The 23,511-nt window shown below is 51.5% G+C and overlaps 1 protein-coding gene across 1 annotated transcript in view; it reads right to left on the reverse strand.

Annotated features, from left to right (window-relative positions):
- The window catches only part of senp2 (SUMO specific peptidase 2), a 138,626-nt gene extending 123,108 nt beyond the window's left edge, over nucleotides 1-15,518 (reverse strand). The window contains exon 1 of the mRNA XM_060827688.1: nucleotides 15,339-15,518. Coding sequence (XP_060683671.1) covers nucleotides 15,339-15,454 — 116 coding nt within the window. The 5' untranslated portion in view covers nucleotides 15,455-15,518. The remainder of the gene's footprint in view (nucleotides 1-15,338) is intronic.
- Nucleotides 15,519-23,511: the final 7,993 nt, after the last annotated feature.

The raw sequence follows: 23,511 nt of genomic DNA on the forward strand, positions 1-23,511 counted from the left end.
TGAGGGGGGCTGTAGCAGTGTGTGTGTGTATGTGAGAGGGGCTGTAGCAGTGTGTGTATGTGAGAGGGGCTGTAGCAGTGTGTGTGTGTGTGTGAGAGGGGGGCTGTAGCAGTGTGTGTGAGAGGGGGCTGTAGCAGTGTGTGTGAGAGAGAGGGGCTGTAGCAGTGTGTGTGTGTGTGTATGAGAGGGGCTGTAGCAGTGTGTGTATGTGAGAGGGGCTGTAGCAGTGTGTGTGTGTGAGGGGGGCTGTAGCAGTGTGTGTGAGGGGGGCTGTAGCATTGTGTGTGAGAGGGGCTGCAGCAGTGTGTGTATGAGAGGGGCTGTAGCAGTGTGTGTGAGTGAGAGAGGGGCTGTAGCAGTGTGTGTGTGTGTGAGAGAGGGGCTGTAGCAGTGTGTGTGTGTATGAGAGGGGCTGTAGCAGTGTGTATGAGAGGGGCTGTAGCAGTATGTGTGTGTGAGGGGGGCTGTAGCAGTGTGTGTGTATGAGAGGGGCTGTAGCAGTGTGTGTGTGGATGAGAGGGGCTGTAGCAGTGTGTATGAGAGGGGCTGTAGCAGTGTGTGTGTATGAGAGGGGCTGTAGCAGTGTGTATGAGAGGGGCTGTAGCAGTATGTGTGTGTGTGTGTGAGAGGGGCTGTAGCAGTGTGTGTGTATGAGGGGGGCTGTAGCAGTGTGTGTGTGTGAGGGGGGCTGTAGCAGTGTGTGTGTGTGTGAGGGGGGCTGTAGCAGTGTGTGTGAGGGGGGCTGTAGCAGTGTGTGTGTATGAGGGGGGCTGTAGCAATGTGTGTGTGTGAGGGGGGCTGTAGCAGTGTGTGTGTGTGAGGGGGGCTGTAGCAGTGTGTGTGTGTGAGGGGGGCTGTAGCAGTGTGTGTGTAGGGGGGCTGTAGCAGTGTGTGTGTGTGAGAGGGGCTGTAGCAGTGTGTGTGTGTGAGAGGGGCTGTAGCAGTGTGTGAGAGGGGGGCTGTAGCAGTGTGTGTGTATGAGGGGGTCTGTAGCAGTGTGTGTGTATGAGGGGGTCTGTAGCAGTGTGTGTGTGTGTGAGGGGGGCTGCAGCAGTGTGTGTGTGTGTGAGGGGGGCTGTAGCAGTGTGTGTGTGTGTGAGGGGGGCTGTAGCAGTGTGTGTGAGGGGGGCTGTAGCAGTGTGTGTATGAGAGGGGCTGTAGCAGTGTGTGTATGAGTGGGGCTGTAGCAGTGTGTGTGTGTGAGGGGGGTTGTAGCAGTGTGTGTGTATGAGGGGGGCTGTAGCAGTGTGTGTGTGTGTGTGAGGGGGGCTGTAGCAGTGTGTGTGTGTGTGAGGGGGGCTGTAGCAGTGTGTGTGTGTGAGGGGGGCTGTAGCAGTGTGTGTGTGAGAGGGGGGCTGTAGCAGTGTGTGTGAGGGGGCTGTAGCAGTGTGTGTGTATGAGAGGGGCTGTAGCAGTGTGTGTGTATGAGGGGGGCTGTAGCAGTGTGAGAGAGGGGGGTTGTAGCAGTGTGTGTGTATGAGGGGGGCTGTAGCAGTGTGTGTGAGGGGGGCTGTAGCAGTGTGTGTGTATGAGAGGGGCTGTAGCAGTGTGTATGAGAGGGGCTGTAGCAGTGTGTGTGTGTGAGAGGGGCTGTAGCAGTGTGTGTGTATGAGGGGGGCTGTAGCAGTGTGTGTGTATGAGGGGGGCTGTAGCAGTGTGTGTGTGTGAGGGGGGCTGTAGCAGTGTGTGTGTGTGAGGGGGGCTGTAGCAGTGTGTGTGTGAGAGGGGGGCTGTAGCAGTGTGTGTGTGAGAGGGGGGCTGTAGCAGTGTGTGTGTGAGAGGGGGGCTGTAGCAGTGTGTGTGTGAGAGGGGGGCTGTAGCAGTGTGTGTGTGAGAGGGGGGCTGTAGCAGTGTGTGTGTGAGAGGGGGGCTGTAGCAGTGTGTGTGTGAGAGGGGGGCTGTAGCAGTGTGTGTGTGTGAGGGGGGCTGTAGCAGTGTGTGTGTATGAGAGGGGCTGTAGCAGTGTGTGTGAGGGGGGCTGTAGCAGTGTGTGTGTATGAGGGGGGCTGTAGCAGTGTGTGTGAGGGGGGCTGTAGCAGTGTGTGTGAGAGAGGGGCTGTAGCAGTGTGTGTGTGTGAGGGGGGCTGTAGCAGTGTGTGTGTATGAGGGGTCTGTAGCAGTGTGTGTGAGGGGGGCTGTAGTAGTGTGTGTGTGTGTGTGGGGGGCTGTAGCAGTGTGTGTGTGTGAGGGGGGCTGTAGCAGTGTGTGTGTGTGAGAGGGGCTGTAGCAGGGTGTGTATATGAGAGGGGCTGTAGCAGGGTGTGTGTATGAGAGGGGCTGTAGCAGGGTGTGTGTGTGTGAGGGGGGCTGTAGCAGTGTGTGTGTGTGAGGGGGGCTGTAGCAGTGTGTATGTGTGAGGGGGGCTGTAGCAATGTGTGTGTGTGTGAGGGGGGCTGTAGCAGTGTGTGTGTGTGTGAGGGGGGTTGTAGCAGTGTGTGTGTATGAGGGGGGCTGTAGCAGGGTGTGTATATGAGAGGGGCTGTAGCAGGGTGTGTATATGAGAGGGGCTGTAGCAGTGTGTGTGTGTGTGAGGGGGGCTGTAGCAGTGTGTGTGTGTGAGGGGGGCTGTAGCAGTGTGTGTGTGTGAGGGGGGCTGTAGCAATGTGTGTGTGTGTGTGAGGGGGGCTGTAGCAGTGTGTGTGTGTGAGGGGGGCTGTAGCAGTGTGTGTGTATGAGGGGGGCTGTAGCAGTGTGTGTGTGTATGAGAGGGGCTGTAGCAGTGTGTGTGTGTATGAGAGGGGCTGTAGCAGTGTGTGTGTGTATGAGAGAGGCTGTAGCAGTGTGTGTATGTGAGAGGGGCTGTAGCAGTGTGTGTGCGTATGAGAGGGGCTGTAGCAGTGTGTGTGAGAGGGGGGCTGTAGCAGTGTGTGTGAGAGGGGGCTGTAGCAGTGTGTGTGAGAGAGAGGGGCTGTAGCAGTGTGTGTGTGAGGGGGGCTGTAGCAGTGTGTGTGAGAGAGAGGGGCTGTAGCAGTGTGTGTGTGAGGGGGGCTGTAGCAGTGTGTGTGAGGGGGGCTGTAGCAGTGTGTGTGTGTGAGAGGGGCTGTAGCAGTGTGTGTATGAGGGGGGCTGTAGCAGTGTGTGTGTGTGAGGGGGGCTGTAGCAGGGTGTGTGTATGAGAGGGGCTGTAGCAGTGTGTGTGTGTGTGTGTGAGGGGGGCTGTAGCAGTGTATGTGTATGAGAGGGGCTGTAGCAGTGTATGTGTATGAGAGGGGCTGTAGCAGTGTGTGTGTATGAGAGGGGCTGTAGCAGTGTGTGTGTGTGTGTGTGTGAGAGAGGGGGGCTGTAGCAGTGTGTGTGAGAGGGGCTGTAGCAGTGTGTGTGTGTGAGGGGGGCTGTAGCAGTGTGTGTGTGTGAGGGGGGCTGTAGCAGTGTGTGTGTGTGAGGGGGGCTGTAGCAGTGTGTGTGTGTGTGAGAGAGGGGCTGTAGCAGTGTGTGTGTGTGAGGGGCTGTGGCAGTGTATGTGTGAGGGGGGCTGTAGCAGTGTGTGTGTGTGAGGGGGGCTGTAGCAGTGTGTGTGTGTGAGGGGGGCTGTAGCAGTGTGTGTGTGTGAGGGGGGCTGTAGCAGTGTGTGTGTGTGTGTGAGGGGGGCTGTAGCAGTGTGTGTGTGTGTGTGAGGGGGCTGTAGCAGTGTGTGTGTATGAGGGGGGCTGTAGCAGTGTGTGTGTGTATGTGAGAGGGGCTGTAGCAGTGTGTGTGTGTGTGAGAGGGGGGCTGTAGCAGTGTGTGTGAGAGGGGGCAGTAGCAGTGTGTGTGAGAGAGAGGGGCTGTAGCAGTGTGTGTGTGTGTATGAGAGGGGCTGTAGCAGTGTGTGTATGTGAGAGGGGCTGTAGCAGTGTGTGTGTGTGAGGGGGGCTGTAGCATTGTGTGTGAGAGGGGCTGCAGCAGTGTGTGTATGAGAGGGGCTGTAGCAGTGTGTGTGAGTGAGAGAGGGGCTGTAGCAGTGTGTGTGTGAGAGAGAGGGGCTGTAGCAGTGTGTGTGTGTATGAGAGGGGCTGTAGCAGTGTGTATGAGAGGGGCTGTAGCAGTGTGTGTGTATGAGAGGGGCTGTAGCAGTGTGTATGAGAGGGGCTGTAGCAGTATGTGTGTGTGAGGGGGGCTGTAGCAGTGTGTGTGTATGAGAGGGGCTGTAGCAGTGTGTATGAGAGGGGCTGTAGCAGTGTGTATGAGAGGGGCTGTAGCAGTGTGTTTGTATGAGGGGGGCTGTAGCAGTGTGTTTGTATGAGGGGGGCTGTAGCAGTGTGTGTGTATGAGGGGGGCTGTAGCAGTGTGTATGAGGGGGGCTGTAGCAGTGTGTGTGTATGAGGGGGGCTGTAGCAGTGTATGTGTATGAGGGGGGCTGTAGCAGTGTGTGTGTGTGTGTGAGGGGGGCTGTAGCAGTGTGTGTGTATGAGAGGGGCTGTAGCAGTGTGTGTGTGTGAGAGAGAGGGGCTGTAGCAGTGTGTGTGTGTATGAGAGGGGCTGTAGCAGTGTGTGTGTATGAGAGGGGCTGTAGCAGTGTGTGTGTATGAGAGGGGCTGTAGCAGTGTGTATGAGAGGGGCTGTAGCAGTATGTGTGTGTGAGGGGGGCTGTAGCAGTGTGTGCGTATGAGAGGGGCTGTAGCAGTGTGTATGAGAGGGGCTGTAGCAGTGTGTGTGTATGAGGGGAGCTGTAGCAGTGTGTGTGTATGAGAGGGGCTGTAGCAGTGTGTGTGTATGAGAGGGGCTGTAGCAGTGTGTGTGTATGAGAGGGGCTGTAGCAGTGTGTGTGTGAGGGGGGCTGTAGCAGTGTGTGTGTGAGGGGGGCTGTAGCAGTGTGTGTGTGAGGGGGGCTGTAGCAGTGTGTGTGTGTGTGTGAGGGGGGCTGTAGCAGTGTGTGTGTGTGTGTGAGGGGCTGTAGCAGTGTGTGTGTGAGGGGGGCTGTAGCAGTGTGTGTGTGAGGGGGGCTGTAGCAGTGTGTGTGTATGAGAGGGGCTGTAGCAGTGTGTGTGTGTGAGGGGGGCTGTAGCAGTGTGTGTGTGAGGGGGGCTGTTGCAGTGTGTGTGTGTGTGTGTGAGGGGGGCTGTAGCAGTGTGTGTGTATGAGAGGGGCTGTAGCAGTGTGTGTGTGTGTATGAGAGGGGCTGTAGCAGTGTGTGTGTGTATGAGGGGGGCTGTAGCAGTGTGTGTGTGTATCAGGGGGCTGTAGCAGTGTGTGTGTATGAGAGGGGCTGTAGCAGTGTGTATGAGAGGGGATGTAGCAGTGTGTGTGTATGAGAGGGGCTGTAGCAGTGTGTGTGTGAGGGGGGCTGTAGCAGTGTGTGTGTATGAGAGGGGCTGTAGCAGTGTGTGTGTGTGTATGAGAGGAGCTGTAGCAGTGTGTGTGTGTATGAGAGGGGCTGTAGCAGTGTATGTGTGTATGAGGGGGGCTGTAGCAGTGTGTGTGTGTATGAGAGGGGCTGTAGCAGTGTGTGTGTATGAGAGGGGCTGTAGCAGTATGTATGAGGGGGGCTGTAGCAGTGTGTGTGTATGAGGGGGGCTGTAGCAGTGTATGTGTATGAGGGGGGCTGTAGCAGTGTGTGTGTGTGTGTGAGGGGGGCTGTAGCAGTGTGTGTGTATGAGAGGGGCTGTAGCAGTGTGTGTGTGTGAGAGAGAGGGGCTGTAGCAGTGTGTGGGTGTATGAGAGGGGCTGTAGCAGTGTGTGTGTATGAGGGGGGCTGTAGCAGTGTGTGTGTGTATGAGAGGGGCTGTAGCAGTGTGTGTGTATGAGAGGGGCTGTAGCAGTGTGTATGAGAGGGGCTGTAGCAGTATGTGTGTGTGAGGGGGGCTGTAGCAGTGTGTGTGTATGAGAGGGGCTGTAGCAGTGTGTATGAGAGGGGCTGTAGCAGTGTGTGTGTATGAGGGGAGCTGTAGCAGTGTGTGTGTATGAGAGGGGCTGTAGCAGTGTGTGTGTATGAGAGGGGCTGTAGCAGTGTGTGTGTATGAGAGGGGCTGTAGCAGTGTGTATGAGAGGGGATGTAGCAGTGTGTGTGTATGAGAGGGGCTGTAGCAGTGTGTGTGTATGAGAGGGGCTGTAGCAGTGTGTATGAGAGGGGCTGTAGCAGTATGTGTGTATGAGGGGGGCTGTAGCAGTGTGTGTGTGAGGGGGGCTGTAGCAGTGTGTGTGTGTGTGTGTGTGTGTGAGGGGCTGTAGCAGTGTGTGTGTGAGGGGGGCTGTAGCAGTGTGTGTGAGAGGGGGGCTGTAGCAGTGTGTGTGTGTATGAGAGGGGCTGTAGCAGTGTGTGTGTGAGGGGGGCTGTAGCAGTGTGTGTATGAGAGGGGCTGTAGCAGTGTGTGTGTGTATGAGGGGGGCTGTAGCTGTGTGTGTGTATGATGGGGGCTGTAGCAGTGTGTGTATGAGGGGGGCTGTAGCAGTGTGTGTGTGTGTGTGTGTGTGTGTGTGTGAGGGGCTGTAGCAGTGTGTGTGTGTGAGGGGCTGTAGCAGTGTGTGTGTGTGTGTGTGTGTGTGTGTGTGTGTGTGAGGGGCTGTAGCAGTGTGTGTGTGAGGGGGGCTGTAGCAGTGTGTGTGTGTGAGGGGGGCTGTAGCAGTGTGTGTGTGAGGGGGGCTGTAGCAGTGTGTGTGTGTGTGAGGGGGGCTGTAGCAGTGTGTGTGTGTGTGAGGGGGGCTGTAGCAGTGTGTGTGTGTGAGGGGGGCTGTAGCAGTGTGTGTGTGTGTGAGGGGGGCTGTAGCAGTGTGTGTGTATGAGAGGGGCTGTAGCAGTGTGTGTGTATGAGAGGGGCTGTAGCAGTGTGTGTGTGTGAGGGGATGTAGCAGTGTGTGTGTGTATGAGAGGGACTGTAGCAGTGTGTGTGTGTGTGAGGGGGGCTGTAGCAGTGTGTGTGTGTATCAGGGGGGCTGTAGCAGTGTGTGTGTGTGAGGGGGCTGTAGCAGTGTGTGTGTGTATGAGAGGGGCTGTAGCAGTGTGTGTGTGTATGAGAGGGGCTGTAGCAGTGTGTGTGTGTGTTAGGGGGGCTGTAGCAGTGTGTGTGTGAGAGGGGCTGTAGCAGTGTGTGTATGAGGGGGGCTGTAGCAGTGTGTGTGTGTGTGAGGGGGGCTGTAGCAGTGTGTGTGTGTGTATCAGGGGGGCTGTAGCAGTGTGTGTGTGTGAGGGGGGCTGTAGCAGTGTGTGTGTATGAGAGGGGCTGTAGCAGTGTGTGTGTGTATGAGAGGGGCTGTAGCAGTGTGTGTGAGGGGGGCTGTAGCAGTGTGTGTGAGGGGGGCTGTAGCTGTGTGTGTATGTGAGGGGCTGTAGCAGTGTGTGTGTGTATGAGAGGGGCTGTAGCAGTGTGTGTGTGTGTATGAGGGGGGCTGTAGCAGTGTGTGTGAGAGAGAGGGGCTGTAGCAGTGTGTGTGTGAGGGGGGCTGTAGCAGTGTGTGTGTGTATGAGAGGGGCTGTAGCAGTGTGTGTGTGTGAGGGAGGCTGTAGCAGTGTGTGTGTGAGAGGGGCTGTAGCAGTGTGTGTATGAGGGGGGCTGTAGCAGTGTGAGTGTGTGTGTGAGGGGGGCTGTAGCAGTGTGTGTATGAGGGGGGCTGTAGCAGTGTGTGTGTGTATCAGGGGGGCTGTAGCAGTGTGTGTGTGTGAGGGGGGCTGTAGCAGTGTGTGTGTGTGTGTGAGAGGGGCTGTAGCAGTGTGTGTATGAGAGGGGCTGTAGCAGTGTGTGTGTGTGTGTGTGAGGGGGGCTGTAGCAGTGTGTGTGTATGAGGGGGGCTGTAGCAGTGTGTGTGTCTGAGGGGGGCTGTAGCAGTGTGTGTGTGTGTGTGAGGGGGGCTGTAGCAGTGTGTGTATGAGGGGGGCTGTAGCAGTGTGTGTGTGTATCAGGGGGGCTGTAGCAGTGTGTGTGTATGAGAGGGGCTGTAGCAGTGTGTATGAGAGGGGATGTAGCAGTGTGTGTGTATGAGAGGGGCTGTAGCAGTGTGTGTGTGAGGGGGGCTGTAGCAGTGTGTGTGTATGAGAGGGGCTGTAGCAGTGTGTGTGTGTGTATGAGAGGAGCTGTAGCAGTGTGTGTGTGTATGAGAGGGGCTGTAGCAGTGTGTGTGTGTATGAGGGGGGCTGTAGCAGTGTGTGTGTGTATGAGAGGGGCTGTAGCAGTGTGTGTGTGTGTATGAGGGGGGCTGTAGCAGTGTGTGTGTATGAGAGGGGATGTAGCAGTGTGTGTGTATGAGAGGGGCTGTAGCAGTGTGTGTGTATGAGAGGGGCTGTAGCAGTGTGTATGAGAGGGGCTGTAGCAGTATGTGTGTGTGAGGGGGGCTGTAGCAGTGTGTGTGTATGAGAGGGGCTGTAGCAGTGTGTATGAGAGGGGCTGTAGCAGTGTGTGTGTATGAGGGGGGCTGTAGCAGTGTGTGTGTATGAGAGGGGCTGTAGCAGTGTGTGTGTATGAGGGGGGCTGTAGCAGTGTGTGTGTATGAGGGGGGCTGTAGCAGTGTGTGTGTATGAGGGGGGCTGTAGCTGTGTGTGTGTGTGTGTGTGTGTGTGTGTGTGTGAGGGGCTGTAGCAGTGTGTGTGTGAGGGGGGCTGTAGCAGTGTGTGTGTGTGTATGATGGGGCTGTAGCAGTGTGTGTGTGTATGATGGGGGCTGTAGCAGTGTGTGTATGAGGGGGGCTGTAGCAGTGTGTGTGTGTGTGTGTGTGAGGGGCTGTAGCAGTGTGTGTGTGTGAGGGGCTGTAGCAGTGTGTGTGTGTGTGTGTGTGTGAGAGGGGCTGTAGCAGTGTGTGTGTGAGGGGGGCTGTAGCAGTGTGTGTGTGTGAGGGGGGCTGTAGCAGTGTGTGTGTGAGGGGGGCTGTAGCAGTGTGTGTGTGTGTGAGGGGGGCTGTAGCAGTGTGTGTGTGTGTGTGAGGGGGGCTGTAGCAGTGTGTGTGTGAGGGGGGCTGTAGCAGTGTGTGTGTATGAGAGGGGCTGTAGCAGTGTGTGTGTATGAGAGGGGCTGTAGCAGTGTGTGTGTGTGAGGGGGGCTGTAGCAGTGTGTGTGTGTATGAGAGGGACTGTAGCAGTGTGTGTGTGTGTGAGGGGGGCTGTAGCAGTGTGTGTGTGTATCAGGGGGGCTGTAGCAGTGTGTGTGTGTGAGGGGGCTGTAGCAGTGTGTGTGTGTATGAGAGGGGCTGTAGCAGTGTGTGTGTGTATGAGGGGGGCTGTAGCAGTGTGTGTGTGTATCAGGGGGCTGTAGCAGTGTGTGTGTATGAGAGGGGCTGTAGCAGTGTGTATGAGAGGGGATGTAGCAGTGTGTGTGTATGAGAGGGGCTGTAGCAGTGTGTGTGTGAGGGGGGCTGTAGCAGTGTGTGTGTATGAGAGGGGCTGTAGCAGTGTGTGTGTGTGTATGAGAGGAGCTGTAGCAGTGTGTGTGTGTATGAGAGGGGCTGTAGCAGTGTATGTGTGTATGAGGGGGGCTGTAGCAGTGTGTGTGTGTATGAGAGGGGCTGTAGCAGTGTGTGTGTATGAGAGGGGCTGTAGCAGTATGTATGAGGGGGGCTGTAGCAGTGTGTGTGTATGAGGGGGGCTGTAGCAGTGTATGTGTATGAGGGGGGCTGTAGCAGTGTGTGTGTGTGTGTGAGGGGGGCTGTAGCAGTGTGTGTGTATGAGAGGGGCTGTAGCAGTGTGTGTGTGTGAGAGAGAGGGGCTGTAGCAGTGTGTGGGTGTATGAGAGGGGCTGTAGCAGTGTGTGTGTATGAGAGGGGCTGTAGCAGTGTGTGTGTGTATGAGAGGGGCTGTAGCAGTGTGTGTGTATGAGAGGGGCTGTAGCAGTATGTGTGTGTGAGGGGGGCTGTAGCAGTGTGTGTGTATGAGAGGGGCTGTAGCAGTGTGTATGAGAGGGGCTGTAGCAGTGTGTGTGTATGAGGGGAGCTGTAGCAGTGTGTGTGTATGAGAGGGGCTGTAGCAGTGTGTGTGTATGAGAGGGGCTGTAGCAGTGTGTGTGTATGAGAGGGGCTGTAGCAGTGTGTATGAGAGGGGATGTAGCAGTGTGTGTGTATGAGAGGGGCTGTAGCAGTGTGTGTGTATGAGAGGGGCTGTAGCAGTGTGTATGAGAGGGGCTGTAGCAGTATGTGTGTATGAGGGGGGCTGTAGCAGTGTGTGTGTGAGGGGGGCTGTAGCAGTGTGTGTGTGTGTGTGTGTGTGAGGGGCTGTAGCAGTGTGTGTGTGAGGGGGGCTGTAGCAGTGTGTGTGAGAGGGGGGCTGTAGCAGTGTGTGTGTGTATGAGAGGGGCTGTAGCAGTGTGTGTGTGAGGGGGGCTGTAGCAGTGTGTGTATGAGAGGGGCTGTAGCAGTGTGTGTGTGTATGAGGGGGGCTGTAGCTGTGTGTGTGTATGATGGGGGCTGTAGCAGTGTGTGTATGAGGGGGGCTGTAGCAGTGTGTGTGTGTGTGTGTGTGTGTGAGGGGCTGTAGCAGTGTGTGTGTGAGGGGGGCTGTAGCAGTGTGTGTGTGTGAGGGGGGCTGTAGCAGTGTGTGTGTGAGGGGGGCTGTAGCAGTGTGTGTGTGTGTGAGGGGGGCTGTAGCAGTGTGTGTGTGTGTGAGGGGGGCTGTAGCAGTGTGTGTGTGTGAGGGGGGCTGTAGCAGTGTGTGTGTGTGTGAGGGGGGCTGTAGCAGTGTGTGTGTATGAGAGGGGCTGTAGCAGTGTGTGTGTATGAGAGGGGCTGTAGCAGTGTGTGTGTGTGAGGGGGATGTAGCAGTGTGTGTGTGTATGAGAGGGACTGTAGCAGTGTGTGTGTGTGAGGGGGGCTGTAGCAGTGTGTGTGTGTATCAGGGGGGCTGTAGCAGTGTGTGTGTGTGAGGGGGCTGTAGCAGTGTGTGTGTGTATGAGAGGGGCTGTAGCAGTGTGTGTGTGTATGAGAGGGGCTGTAGCAGTGTGTGTGTGTGTTAGGGGGGCTGTAGCAGTGTGTGTGTGAGAGGGGCTGTAGCAGTGTGTGTATGAGGGGGGCTGTAGCAGTGTGTGTGTGTGTGTGAGGGGGGCTGTAGCAGTGTGTGTGTGTGTATCAGGGGGGCTGTAGCAGTGTGTGTGTGTGAGGGGGGCTGTAGCAGTGTGTGTGTATGAGAGGGGCTGTAGCAGTGTGTGTGTGTATGAGAGGGGCTGTAGCAGTGTGTGTGAGGGGGGCTGTAGCAGTGTGTGTGAGGGGGGCTGTAGCTGTGTGTGTATGTGAGGGGCTGTAGCAGTGTGTGTGTGTATGAGAGGGGCTGTAGCAGTGTGTGTGTGTGTATGAGGGGGGCTGTAGCAGTGTGTGTGAGAGAGAGGGGCTGTAGCAGTGTGTGTGTGAGGGGGGCTGTAGCAGTGTGTGTGTGTATGAGAGGGGCTGTAGCAGTGTGTGTGTGTATGAGAGGGGCTGTAGCAGTGTGTGTGTGTGAGGGAGGCTGTAGCAGTGTGTGTGTGAGAGGGGCTGTAGCAGTGTGTGTATGAGGGGGGCTGTAGCAGTGTGTGTGTGTGTGTGAGGGGGGCTGTAGCAGTGTGTGTATGAGGGGGGCTGTAGCAGTGTGTGTGTGTATCAGGGGGGCTGTAGCAGTGTGTGTGTGTGAGGGGGGCTGTAGCAGTGTGTGTGTGTGTGTGAGAGGGGCTGTAGCAGTGTGTGTATGAGAGGGGCTGTAGCAGTGTGTGTGTGTGTGTGTGAGGGGGGCTGTAGCAGTGTGTGTGTATGAGGGGGGCTGTAGCAGTGTGTGTGTCTGAGGGGGGCTGTAGCAGTGTGTGTGTGTGTGTGAGGGGGGCTGTAGCAGTGTGTGTATGAGGGGGGCTGTAGCAGTGTGTGTGTGTATCAGGGGGGCTGTAGCAGTGTGTGTGTATGAGAGGGGCTGTAGCAGTGTGTATGAGAGGGGATGTAGCAGTGTGTGTGTATGAGAGGGGCTGTAGCAGTGTGTGTGTGAGGGGGGCTGTAGCAGTGTGTGTGTATGAGAGGGGCTGTAGCAGTGTGTGTGTGTGTATGAGAGGAGCTGTAGCAGTGTGTGTGTGTATGAGAGGGGCTGTAGCAGTGTGTGTGTGTATGAGGGGGGCTGTAGCAGTGTGTGTGTGTATGAGAGGGGCTGTAGCAGTGTGTGTGTGTGTATGAGGGGGGCTGTAGCAGTGTGTGTGTATGAGAGGGGATGTAGCAGTGTGTGTGTATGAGAGGGGCTGTAGCAGTGTGTGTGTATGAGAGGGGCTGTAGCAGTGTGTATGAGAGGGGCTGTAGCAGTATGTGTGTGTGAGGGGGGCTGTAGCAGTGTGTGTGTATGAGAGGGGCTGTAGCAGTGTGTATGAGAGGGGCTGTAGCAGTGTGTGTGTATGAGGGGGGCTGTAGCAGTGTGTGTGTATGAGAGGGGCTGTAGCAGTGTGTGTGTATGAGGGGGGCTGTAGCAGTGTGTGTGTATGAGGGGGGCTGTAGCAGTGTGTGTGTATGAGGGGGGCTGTAGCTGTGTGTGTGTGTGTGTGTGTGTGTGTGTGTGTGTGAGGGGCTGTAGCAGTGTGTGTGTGAGGGGGGCTGTAGCAGTGTGTGTGTGTGTATGATGGGGCTGTAGCAGTGTGTGTGTGTATGATGGGGGCTGTAGCAGTGTGTGTATGAGGGGGGCTGTAGCAGTGTGTGTGTGTGTGTGTGTGAGGGGCTGTAGCAGTGTGTGTGTGTGAGGGGCTGTAGCAGTGTGTGTGTGTGTGTGTGTGTGTGTGAGAGGGGCTGTAGCAGTGTGTGTGTGAGGGGGGCTGTAGCAGTGTGTGTGTGTGAGGGGGGCTGTAGCAGTGTGTGTGTGAGGGGGGCTGTAGCAGTGTGTGTGTGTGTGAGGGGGGCTGTAGCAGTGTGTGTGTGTGTGTGTGAGGGGGGCTGTAGCAGTGTGTGTGTGAGGGGGGCTGTAGCAGTGTGTGTGTATGAGAGGGGCTGTAGCAGTGTGTGTGTATGAGAGGGGCTGTAGCAGTGTGTGTGTGTGAGGGGGGCTGTAGCAGTGTGTGTGTGTATGAGAGGGACTGTAGCAGTGTGTGTGTGTGTGAGGGGGGCTGTAGCAGTGTGTGTGTGTGTGAGGGGGGCTGTAGCAGTGTGTGTGTGTATCAGGGGGGCTGTAGCAGTGTGTGTGTGTGAGGGGGCTGTAGCAGTGTGTGTGTGTATGAGAGGGGCTGTAGCAGTGTGTGTGTGTATGAGAGGGGCTGTAGCAGTGTGTGTGTGAGAGGGGGGCTGTAGCAGTGTGTGTGAGAGAGGGGCTGTAGCAGTGTGTGTGAGAGAGGGGCTGTAGCAGTGTGTGTATGAGGGGGGCTGTAGCAGTGTGTGTGTGTGTGAGGGGGGCTGTAGCAGTGTGTGTGTGTGTATCAGGGGGGCTGTAGCAGTGTGTGTGTGTGAGGGGGGCTGTAGCAGTGTGTGTGTGTATGAGAGGGGCTGTAGCAGTGTGTGTGTGTGTATGAGAGGGGCTGTAGCAGTGTTTGTGAGGGGGGCTGTAGCTGTGTGTGTATGTGAGGGGCTGTAGCAGTGTGTGTGTGTATGAGAGGGGCTGTAGCAGTGTGTGTGTGTGTGTATGAGGGGGGCTGTAGCAGTGTGTGTGAGAGAGAGGGGCTGTAGCAGTGTGTGTGTGAGGGGGGCTGTAGCAGTGTGTGTGTGTATGAGAGGGGCTGTAGCAGTGTGTGTGTGTGTATGAGAGGGGCTGTAGCAGTGTGTGTGTGTGAGGTGGGCTGTAGCAGTGTGTGTGTGAGAGGGGCTGTAGCAGTGTGTGTATGAGGGGGGCTGTAGCAGTGTGTGTGTGTGTGAGGGGGGCTGTAGCAGTGTGTGTATGAGGGGGGCTGTAGCAGTGTGTGTGTGTATCAGGGGGGCTGTAGCAGTGTGTGTGTGTGAGGGGGCTGTAGCAGTGTGTGTGTGTATGAGAGGGGCTGTAGCAGTGTGTGTGTGTATGAGAGGGGCTGTAGCAGTGTGTGTGTGAGAGGGGGGCTGTAGCAGTGTGTGTGAGAGAGGGGCTGTAGCAGTGTGTGTATGAGGGGGGCTGTAGCAGTGTGTGTGTGTGTGAGGGGGGCTGTAGCAGTGTGTGTGTGTGTATCAGGGGGGCTGTAGCAGTGTGTGTGTGTGAGGGGGGCTGTAGCAGTGTGTGTGTGTATGAGAGGGGCTGTAGCAGTGTGTGTGTGTATGAGAGGGGCTGTAGCAGTGTTTGTGAGGGGGGCTGTAGCTGTGTGTGTATGTGAGGGGCTGTAGCAGTGTGTGTGTGTGTGAGGGGGGCTGTAGCAGTGTGTGTGTGTGTGTATGAGGGGGGCTGTAGCAGTGTGTGTGAGAGAGAGGGGCTGTAGCAGTGTGTGTGTGAGGGGGGCTGTAGCAGTGTGTGTGTGTATGAGAGGGGCTGTAGCAGTGTGTGTGTGTGTGTGTGTATGAGAGGGGCTGTAGCAGTGTGTGTGTGTGAGGTGGGCTGTAGCAGTGTGTGTGTGAGAGGGGCTGTAGCAGTGTGTGTATGAGGGGGGCTGTAGCAGTGTGTGTGTGTGTGTGAGGGGGGCTGTAGCAGTGTGTGTATGAGGGGGGCTGTAGCAGTGTGTGTGTGTATCAGGGGGGCTGTAGCAGTGTGTGTGTGTGAGGGGGCTGTAGCAGTGTGTGTGTGTATGAGAGGGGCTGTAGCAGTGTGTGTGTGTATGAGAGGGGCTGTAGCAGTGTGTGTGTGAGAGGGGGGCTGTAGCAGTGTGTGTGAGAGAGGGGCTGTAGCAGTGTGTGTATGAGGGGGGCTGTAGCAGTGTGTGTGTGTGTGAGGGGGGCTGTAGCAGTGTGTGTGTGTGTATCAGGGGGGCTGTAGCAGTGTGTGTGTGTGAGGGGGGCTGTAGCAGTGTGTGTGTGTATGAGAGGGGCTGTAGCAGTGTGTGTGTGTATGAGAGGGGCTGTAGCAGTGTTTGTGAGGGGGGCTGTAGCTGTGTGTGTATGTGAGGGGCTGTAGCAGTGTGTGTGTGTATGAGAGGGGCTGTAGCAGTGTGTGTGTGTGTGTATGAGGGGGGCTGTAGCAGTGTGTGTGAGAGAGAGGGGCTGTAGCAGTGTGTGTGTGAGGGGGGCTGTAGCAGTGTGTGTGTGAGGGGGGCTGTAGCAGTGTGTGTGTGTATGAGAGGGGCTGTAGCAGTGTGTGTGTGTGTATGAGGGGGGCTGTAGCAGTGTGTGTGTGTATGTGAGGGGCTGTAGCAGTGTGTGTGTGTATGAGAGGGGCTGTAGCAGTGTGTGTGTGTGTATGAGAGGGGCTGTAGCAGTGTGTGTGTGTGAGAGGGGGGCTGTAGCAGTGTGTGTGTGTATGAGAGAGGCTGTAGCAGTGTGTGTGTGTGAGGGGGGCTGTAGCAGTGTGTGTGTGTATGAGAGGGGCTGTAGCAGTGTGTGTGTGTGAGAGGGGCTGTAGCAGTGTGTGTGTGTGTGTGTGTGTGTGTGAGGGGGGCTGTAGCAGTGTTTGAGTGTGAGAGGACCCGACCCACCTCTGATAGCTGCGCTTGACGGGGACCCCGCTGCTCCGGCTAGGAACACTGGCATGCGGAGTTGCCGACGCGCCGGATAGGAAAGAAGCGATGTTGCCGCGGATCCATTCGTACATGTCCCGCAGGAGAGGCCCAGCAGCGAGGCCTTGGCCTGGGCCCGGGCCCGTCGCCAGGGAAACGGCGGCGGACGCGCGTGCGCAGCTTGCCTCCTGCTCCAGGGATACTCTTCACCTCACTGGCTGCTGCATCTCTGGGCGAAGCTAAGTAATTTTGATGAAACTCTGCCTTTGCAGACCCGAAATATCCCTGTAGGCAACTGCACAACTCGTTGCTTTGTCTCTTTGCCTCACATCAGTGGTTGCACTGTTGTTCAGATGAGCTGAATAACTCTCCTCAAACTCCCAGTCTCTCCTTTAAACTGTCCTCCCCCTCTTGCAATCCCAGTTTCTCCATAAATCCCGACCCTCCTTAAACCCCCAGTCTTTCCTTAAGCCATCTTTCTCTCGTTGAACTTCAAGTCTCTCTTTAAACTATCCTCCCTCCTTAAAATATGATCCTCCCTAAATTTCCAGTTTTTCCTTAAACCACTCCTCAAACTCCCAGTCTTTCCTTAATGCAATCAATGGTAACCTTTGAATAATGTAAGGGAAGGAAGAATAGTGATTTGTGAACCAAAACTTTTAAATTTTAGTAATTGGAATTTGGAGGGATGAGACAAACGTTGACAACAGTAAACTGGGCAGAGCTATGAACAGGTACAACTGTGGATGAACAGTGGGAAATGTCCAAAGAAATATTTAGTTCAATACAAAATTTTGTGTATATCCTACAGGACCTATTCGTAGCTATTCAAGACCTGTGTGTACCTCAGCAGGAACTTCTAATATGCTTTAAAAAAATCTCACAACACACCAGGAAGCACTAGCTTTCAGAGCATTGCTCCTGCAGTTGTTTGTTGGATGTGTTTGAACCTGCTACAAGACCAGTATATAGCCTTGGAAGATATAGAGATACCCTAGAAGATCAGTACCTGGCCTGCAACACTTGCACATCCATGGAAAATCTAGGCAAACACTGAAAGCCTTGTTCATATACTTTGTATGATCTATCACACCCCACAAGACCTAAAAGATCTGTATGTCCTAAGATGACATACATATAGCAATATGATCCACACATTTTCTTTAAGATCTGTACATATTCCACAACTTATGTACATAAGGCCTTACAGAACTGGCATATAGCTCTAACACACCAGACCTATACATAGCTCTACAAAATCTTTACATTTCCTTCTGCATACTTATACAGAGCCTTACAACATGCATACATACCTTATAAGGTTTATACAAAGCTCTATGATTCCTGTACGTTCTAAAACTTGTACATGGCTCTGTAAGATGTACACATACTCTACAGAACCTATATACTCTATGAATATCTACAAGATAGATACGCCTACAGACCCATACATATCCTTACAAGATATATACATAGCCTACAGGACTCATACATAGCCCAACAGGATCTAAATGTCACCTATAAAACCTTTACAACCCGACAGGATCTATACATACCTTACAAGACTTACCACAACTAGTTGTATGCATGCCTCACAAGATTTGTGTATACCTTTCCAAAATCTATATATGTCCATACCTCTAAAAGAATTGTACATACTGTAAAATGCCTCTATTAAAACCTGGGATGTTAGACATCACATTTATCAGCTTTTAGCTTCATTATTTCCTCCACATTCCTCAATCTCATTAGATCTTTTGTTCTCAATGATTATATCTTTTACCATCAAGTCAGACACAAGTACTTGTTTAATGGTCTCATTCCTCTGGTTAGCAACACCCAAGAAGCTTAATAGGACCACTGTTCTGATAAAGAGTCATCAGACTTGAAACAGTTTCCTGACAGATACTGTCGAATTTTACGGGCAATTTATATATTTGCTAACATGACTGCAAGGCCAATGAGTGCAGAGGAAGCAAAGACAATGAATGATTTCAAAAGTGATTAGAAAGGCAGATCGGAAGACTGGGAAACTTTTAAATAGCAACAAAGGGTTACTAAGAAAGTCATAAAAAAAGTAAAGGCAAATTATGGAAGAAAACTAGTGCAAAATATAAAGACAGACAGTAAAGGCTTCTAGAAAGATATAAAAGGGAAGAGAGTAGCTAAAATGAATGTGCCCTTTGGAGGTGTCAATAGTGGGGAACACAGAAATGACCCATTCACCTAATCTATTTACATCCATTTGTAAATTTCTGTTTTCATCATTGGTAATATTTTGCTTCAGTTTTAACAGTCCGGGACACTAGTACCATCTCAATAGTGACAGATAATGCACAGCTTATAGAAAGGAATAAACCTAGAACAATCATAATCATACAGGAAAAAATACTGAGCAAACTAATGGGATTAAAGGCAGACAAGCCCCCAGGCCCTGATGGCTTAGATTCTAAGATCTTAAGGAAAGTAGCAGCAGATATAGTGGATTCATTGGTTATAATATTTCCAAACTCCCTGGATGTGGGAAGGATTCCAATAGATTATAGAAATGCAAATATAACACCTTTAGTCAAAAAGTGAGACAGGTAGAAAGTAGGAAACTACAGACCAATTAATTTAATGCGTTGTTGAAAAATTGTTAGAATTTATTATCAAGGAAGTATTAACAGAAAATGTGAGAAGTCAAAATACAACCAATCAGAGCCAGCATGTTTTTATGAAGGGTAAGTCATATTTGATTCTTTAGGCAGCGTTCTTTGATGATATAACAAGCAACTTGAATAATTGGAATCCTGTAAACATAGTGTATCTGGACTTTCAGAAGGCATTTGATAAGATGCTGCACTAAAGGTTAATGAACAAGGTAAGATCACAAGGGGTCACGAGTAATTTATTAGCTTGGATAGAAGATTGCCCAACCAACAGAAAGAGGAGAGTTGGGATAAATGTCTCTTTTTCTGGTTGGCCACAGAGTTTCATCCATGGGCCTTAACAATTTACAATCTGTATTAATGACTTGGATGCAAGGATAGAAAGTGCTATAGCCAAATTTCCTAATGAAACAGAAATGGGGAAATTAAGTTGCAATGATGAAATAAGGAATTTACAAATGGATTTGGATAAGTTAGGAGAGTTGGCCAAAGTTTGGCAACTAAAGCTTAACATAAGAATGTAAGGAAAAGGAGCAGGAGTAGGCCATCTGATCCCTTGAGCCTGCTCTGCCATTCAAAAAGACCATGGATGATCTTCTTCAAGGACTCAGATCCACTTGTCCGCCTCCTCACCATAACCCTTAATTCCTTTACTGATCAAAAATCTATCTTTGTCTTAAAAACATTCCACGAGGTAGCCTCAACTACTTCACTGGGCAGGATATTCTACGGATTCACAACCCTTTGGGAGAAGATGTTCTTCCTCAATTCAGGGCTAAATCTGTTTCCCCTTATTTTGAGGCTATACCCCTTCCCCAACCCCCCCCCCCCGCCACCCCCCCCACTCCAGTTCTAGTTTGACACATAAGTGGAAACAACCTCCCTGAATATTATCTCTTCCCATCATAATTTTATATGTTTCTAAAAGATCCTCCCTCATTCCTCTAAATTCCAATGAGTATAATCCCAGTCTACTCAATCTGTTGTCATAACCCAATCCCCTGGAATTAACCTAGTGAACCTCCTCTGGCACCCTGTCCAGTACCAGTACATCCTTTCTCAAGTAAAGAGACTAAAACTGTACACAGTACTCCAGGTGTGATCTCACCAGCAGCCTGCACAGCTGCAACATAACCTTCCTGTTTTTAAACTCCATCCCTCCAGCAATGAAGGACAATATTCCATTTGCGCTCTTAATTACTTGTAGCACCTGCAAAGCAGTTTTTTGTGATTCATGCACAAGGAGACACAGGTACCTCTGTGCCGCAGCGTGTTGCAATTTTTCACTGTTAAATAATAGTCCATTTTGTTGTTATTCTTATCAAAAATGACCTTCCAATTAACAACATTGTACTCCATCTGCTTTGGATAAGTGTGAAATTATCCATTTTGGTCAGAGGAATAGAATGGCAACTTAATATCTAAATGGAGAGAAACCCCTAAATGCAGACGATGCTGGGCCATTGAGTATATTTAAGGAGGAGTTAGACAGATTTTTAATTTGTAATGGGTTGAAGAGTTAAGGAGAGTAGGCAGGAAAGTGGAGTTAAGATCAGTCTGGTTCATATTAAGTGATAAAAGGTTTGAGGGGCCGAATTGCTGACTCCTGGGCCTAGTTCTTATGTTCTAAAGGAAATTGGATGGACACTGGAAGGAAATAAACTTGAGGGGAACAGGGATGGTGCAGGGTTATGAGGCTGACTGGGATGTTCTACAGAGAGTACATGGCTAGAGTAGGCCAAGTGGTTGCTACTGTGCAGTAAGTGTGTTGGAAGGACAAATGAGAATGCGGAATACAGGGTTAACGATAGGGTTCTTAGTAAGCGGGAAGAGCAGAGGGATCTTGGGGTCTATGTTCATAGCTCTTTGCAAGTTGCCACTCAGGTAGATAGAGCTTGTAAGAAGGCCTATGGTGTATTAACGTTCATTAGCAGAGGGATTGAATTCAAGAGTCGTGAGGTGATGTTGCAGCTGTACAGGACCTTGGTAAGGAAACATTTGGAGTACTGTGTGCAGTTCTGGTCACCTCAGTTTAGGAAAGATGTGGACGCTTTGGAAAGGGTGCAGGGGAGATTTACCAGGATGTTGCCTGGAATGGAGAATAGGTCGTACGAGGATAGGTTGAGAGTGCTAGGCTTTTTCTCATTGGAACGGCGAAGGATGAGGGGTGACTTGATAGAGGTTTATAAGATGATCAGTGGAATAGATAGAGTAGACAGTCAGAGACATTTTCCCCGGATACAACAGAGTGTTACAAGAGGACATAAATTTAAGGTGAAGGGTGGAAGGTATATGGGGTAGGTTCTTTACCCAGAGAGTGATGGGGGCATGGAGTGCGCTGCCTGTGGGAGTGGCAGAGTCAGAATCATTGATGATCTTTAAGCGGCAATTGGATAGGTACATGGATAGGTGTTTAAGCTAGGACAAATGTTCGGCACAACATCGTGGGCCAAAGGGCCTGTTCTGTGCTGTATTGTTCTATGTTCTAGGTTCTAACTAGTAAGGTGGGGGCTGCGACCCAGGGAGATAGTGAGAAAAGAGATCAATCTGAGACTGGTACAGTTAAGCACAAAAGCGAGTCAAACAGTTAGGGCTGGCAGGGATAAAGCAGAGAACAATGTAGAACTGCTGTATTAAACTGCATTTATTTCAATGCAAGGGGCCTAACAGGGAAGGCAGATGAACTCAGGGCATGATTCAGAAAATTGGACTGGGATATCATAGCAATTATGGAAACGTGGCTCAGTGATGGGCAGGACTGGCAGCTTAATGTTCCAGGATATAAATGCTACAGGAAGGATAGAAAGGGAGGCAAGAGAGGAGGGGGAGTGGCATCCTTGATCAGGGATACCAGTACTTCTGTACTGAGGGAGGATATTCCCAGAAATATATCCAGAGAAGTTATTTGGGTGGAACTGAGAAATAAGAAGGGGATGATCACCTTATTGGGATTGTATTTATAGTCAGAGGGAAATTGAGAAACAAACTTGTAAGGAGATCTCAGTTATCTGTAAGAATAATAGTGTGGTTATGGTAGGGGATTTTAACTTTCCAAACATTGACTGGGACTGCCACCGTGTGAAGGGTTTAGATGGAGAGGAACTTGTTCAGTGTGTTCAAGAAAATTTTCTGATTCAGAATGTGGATGTACCTACTCGAGAAAGTGCAAAACTTGACCTACTCTTGGGAAATAAGGCAGGGCAGGTGACTGAGGTGTCAGTGGGGGAGCATTTTGGACCAGCGGCCATAATTCTATTAGTTTTAAAATAATGATGGAAAAGGATAGACCAGATCTAAAAGTTGAAGTTCTAAATTGGAGAAAGGCCAATTTTGACGGTATTAGGCAAGAACCTTCGAAAGCTGATTGGAGGCAGATGTTCGCAGGTAAAGGGACGGCTGGAAAATGGGAAGCCTTCAGAAATGAGATAAAAAGAATCCAGAGAAAGTATATTCCTGTCAGGGTGAAAGGGAAGGCTGGTAGGTATAGGGAATGCTGGATGACTAAAGAAATTGAGGGTTTGGTTAAGAAAAAGAAGGAAGCATATGTCAGGTATAGACAGGATAGATCGAGTGAATCCTTGGAAGAGTATAAAGGCAGTAGAAGTATACTTAAGAGGGAAATCAGGAGGGCAAAAAGGGGACATGAGATAGCTTTGGCAAATAGAGTTAAGGAGAATCCAAAGGGTTTTAACAAATGCATTAAGGACAAAAGGGTAACTAGGGAGAGAACAGGGTCCCTCAAAGATCAGCAAGGTGGCCTTTGTGTGGAGCCGCAGGATAAATGGGAGGTACTAAACGAGTATTTATTGTGGAAAAGGACATGGAAGATATAGAGTGTAGGGAAATAGATGGTGACATCTTATAAAATGTCCATATTACAGAGGAGGTGGTGCTGGATGTCTTGAATGCATAAGAGTGGATAAATCCCAGGACCTGATCAGGTGTACCCGAGAACTCTGTGGGAAGCTAAAGAAGTGATTGCTGGACCTCTTACTGAGATACTTGTATCATCAATAGTCACAGGTGAGGTACCAGACAACTGGAGGTTGGCTTATATGGTGCCACTGTTTAAGAAAGGTAGTAAGGTAAAGCCAGGGAACTATAGACCATTGAGTCTGATGTCAGTGGTGGGCAAGTTGTTGAAGGGAATCCTGAGGGACAGGATTTACATGGATTTGGAAAGGCCAGGACGGATTAGGGATAGTCAGTATGGCTTTGTGCGTGGGAAATCGTGTCTCACAAATTTGATTGAGTTTGTTGAAGAAGTAACAAAGAAGATTGATGAGGGCAGAGTGGTAGATGTGATCTATATGGACTTCAGTAAAGCATTCGACAAGGTTCCCCATGGGAGACTGGTGTGACTCCAAAGCAAGGTGAGATCTCATGGAATACAGGGAGGACTAGCCATTTGGATACAGAACTAGCTTAAAGGTAGAAAACAGAGGGTGGTGGTGGAGGGTTGTTTTTCAGACTGGAGGCCTGTGACCAGTGGAGTGCCACAAGGATTGGTGCTGGGTTCACTGCTCTATGTTATTTATATAAATGATTTGGATATGAGCATAAGTATATGAGGATTACTAAGTTTGCAGATGACACCAAAATTGGAGGTGTAGTCAACAGCAAAGAAGGTTACCTCAGATTACAACAGGATCTTGATCAGATGGGCCAATGGGCTAAGAAGTGGCAGATGGAGTTAATGTAGTTAAATGCGAGGTGCTGCATTTTGGGAAAGCAAATCTTAGCAGGACTTATACACTTAAAGTCCTAGGGAGTATTGCTGAACAACGAGACCTTGGAGTGCAGGTTCATAGCTCCTTGAAAGTGGAGTCGCAGGTAGATAGGATAGTGAAGAAAACACTTGGTATGCTTTCCTTTATTGGTCAGTGTATTGAGTACAGGTGTTGAGAGGTCATGTTGCGGCTGTACAGGACATTGGTTAGGCCACTGCTGGAATATTGCATGCAACTCTGGTCTTCTTCCTATTGGGAAGATGTTGTGAAACTTGAAAGGGTTCAGAAAAGATTTACAAGGATGTTGCCAGGGTTGGAGGATTTGAGCTATAGGGAGAGATTGAACAGGCTGGGGCTGTTTTCCCTGGAGCGTCAGAGGCTGAGGGGTGATTTTATAAAACTTTAAAATCATGAGGGGCATGGAGAGGATAAATTGACAAAGTCTTTTGCCTGCGGTTGGGGGAGTCCAGAACGAGAGGGCATAGGTTTAGGGTGAGAGGAGAAAGATATAAAAGAGACCCAAGGGGTGTGTGTATGGAATGAGCTGCCAGAGGAAGTGGTGGAGGCTGGTACAAAATGCAACATTTCAAAGGCATCTGGATGGGTATATGAATAGGAAGGGTTTAAATGGACTGGGTGTTGGCAGGTGGGACTAGATTGGGTTGGGATATCTGGTCGACATGTACAAGTTGGACCGAAGGGTATGTTTCCATGCTGTACATCTCTATGACTGTTTGATAAGAAAGAATGAAAATAGAATTGTAACACATA

The sequence above is a fragment of the Hemiscyllium ocellatum genome, chromosome 7 (assembly GCF_020745735.1).
Source record: "Hemiscyllium ocellatum isolate sHemOce1 chromosome 7, sHemOce1.pat.X.cur, whole genome shotgun sequence".
NCBI classification, from domain to species: Eukaryota; Metazoa; Chordata; class Chondrichthyes; order Orectolobiformes; family Hemiscylliidae; genus Hemiscyllium; species Hemiscyllium ocellatum.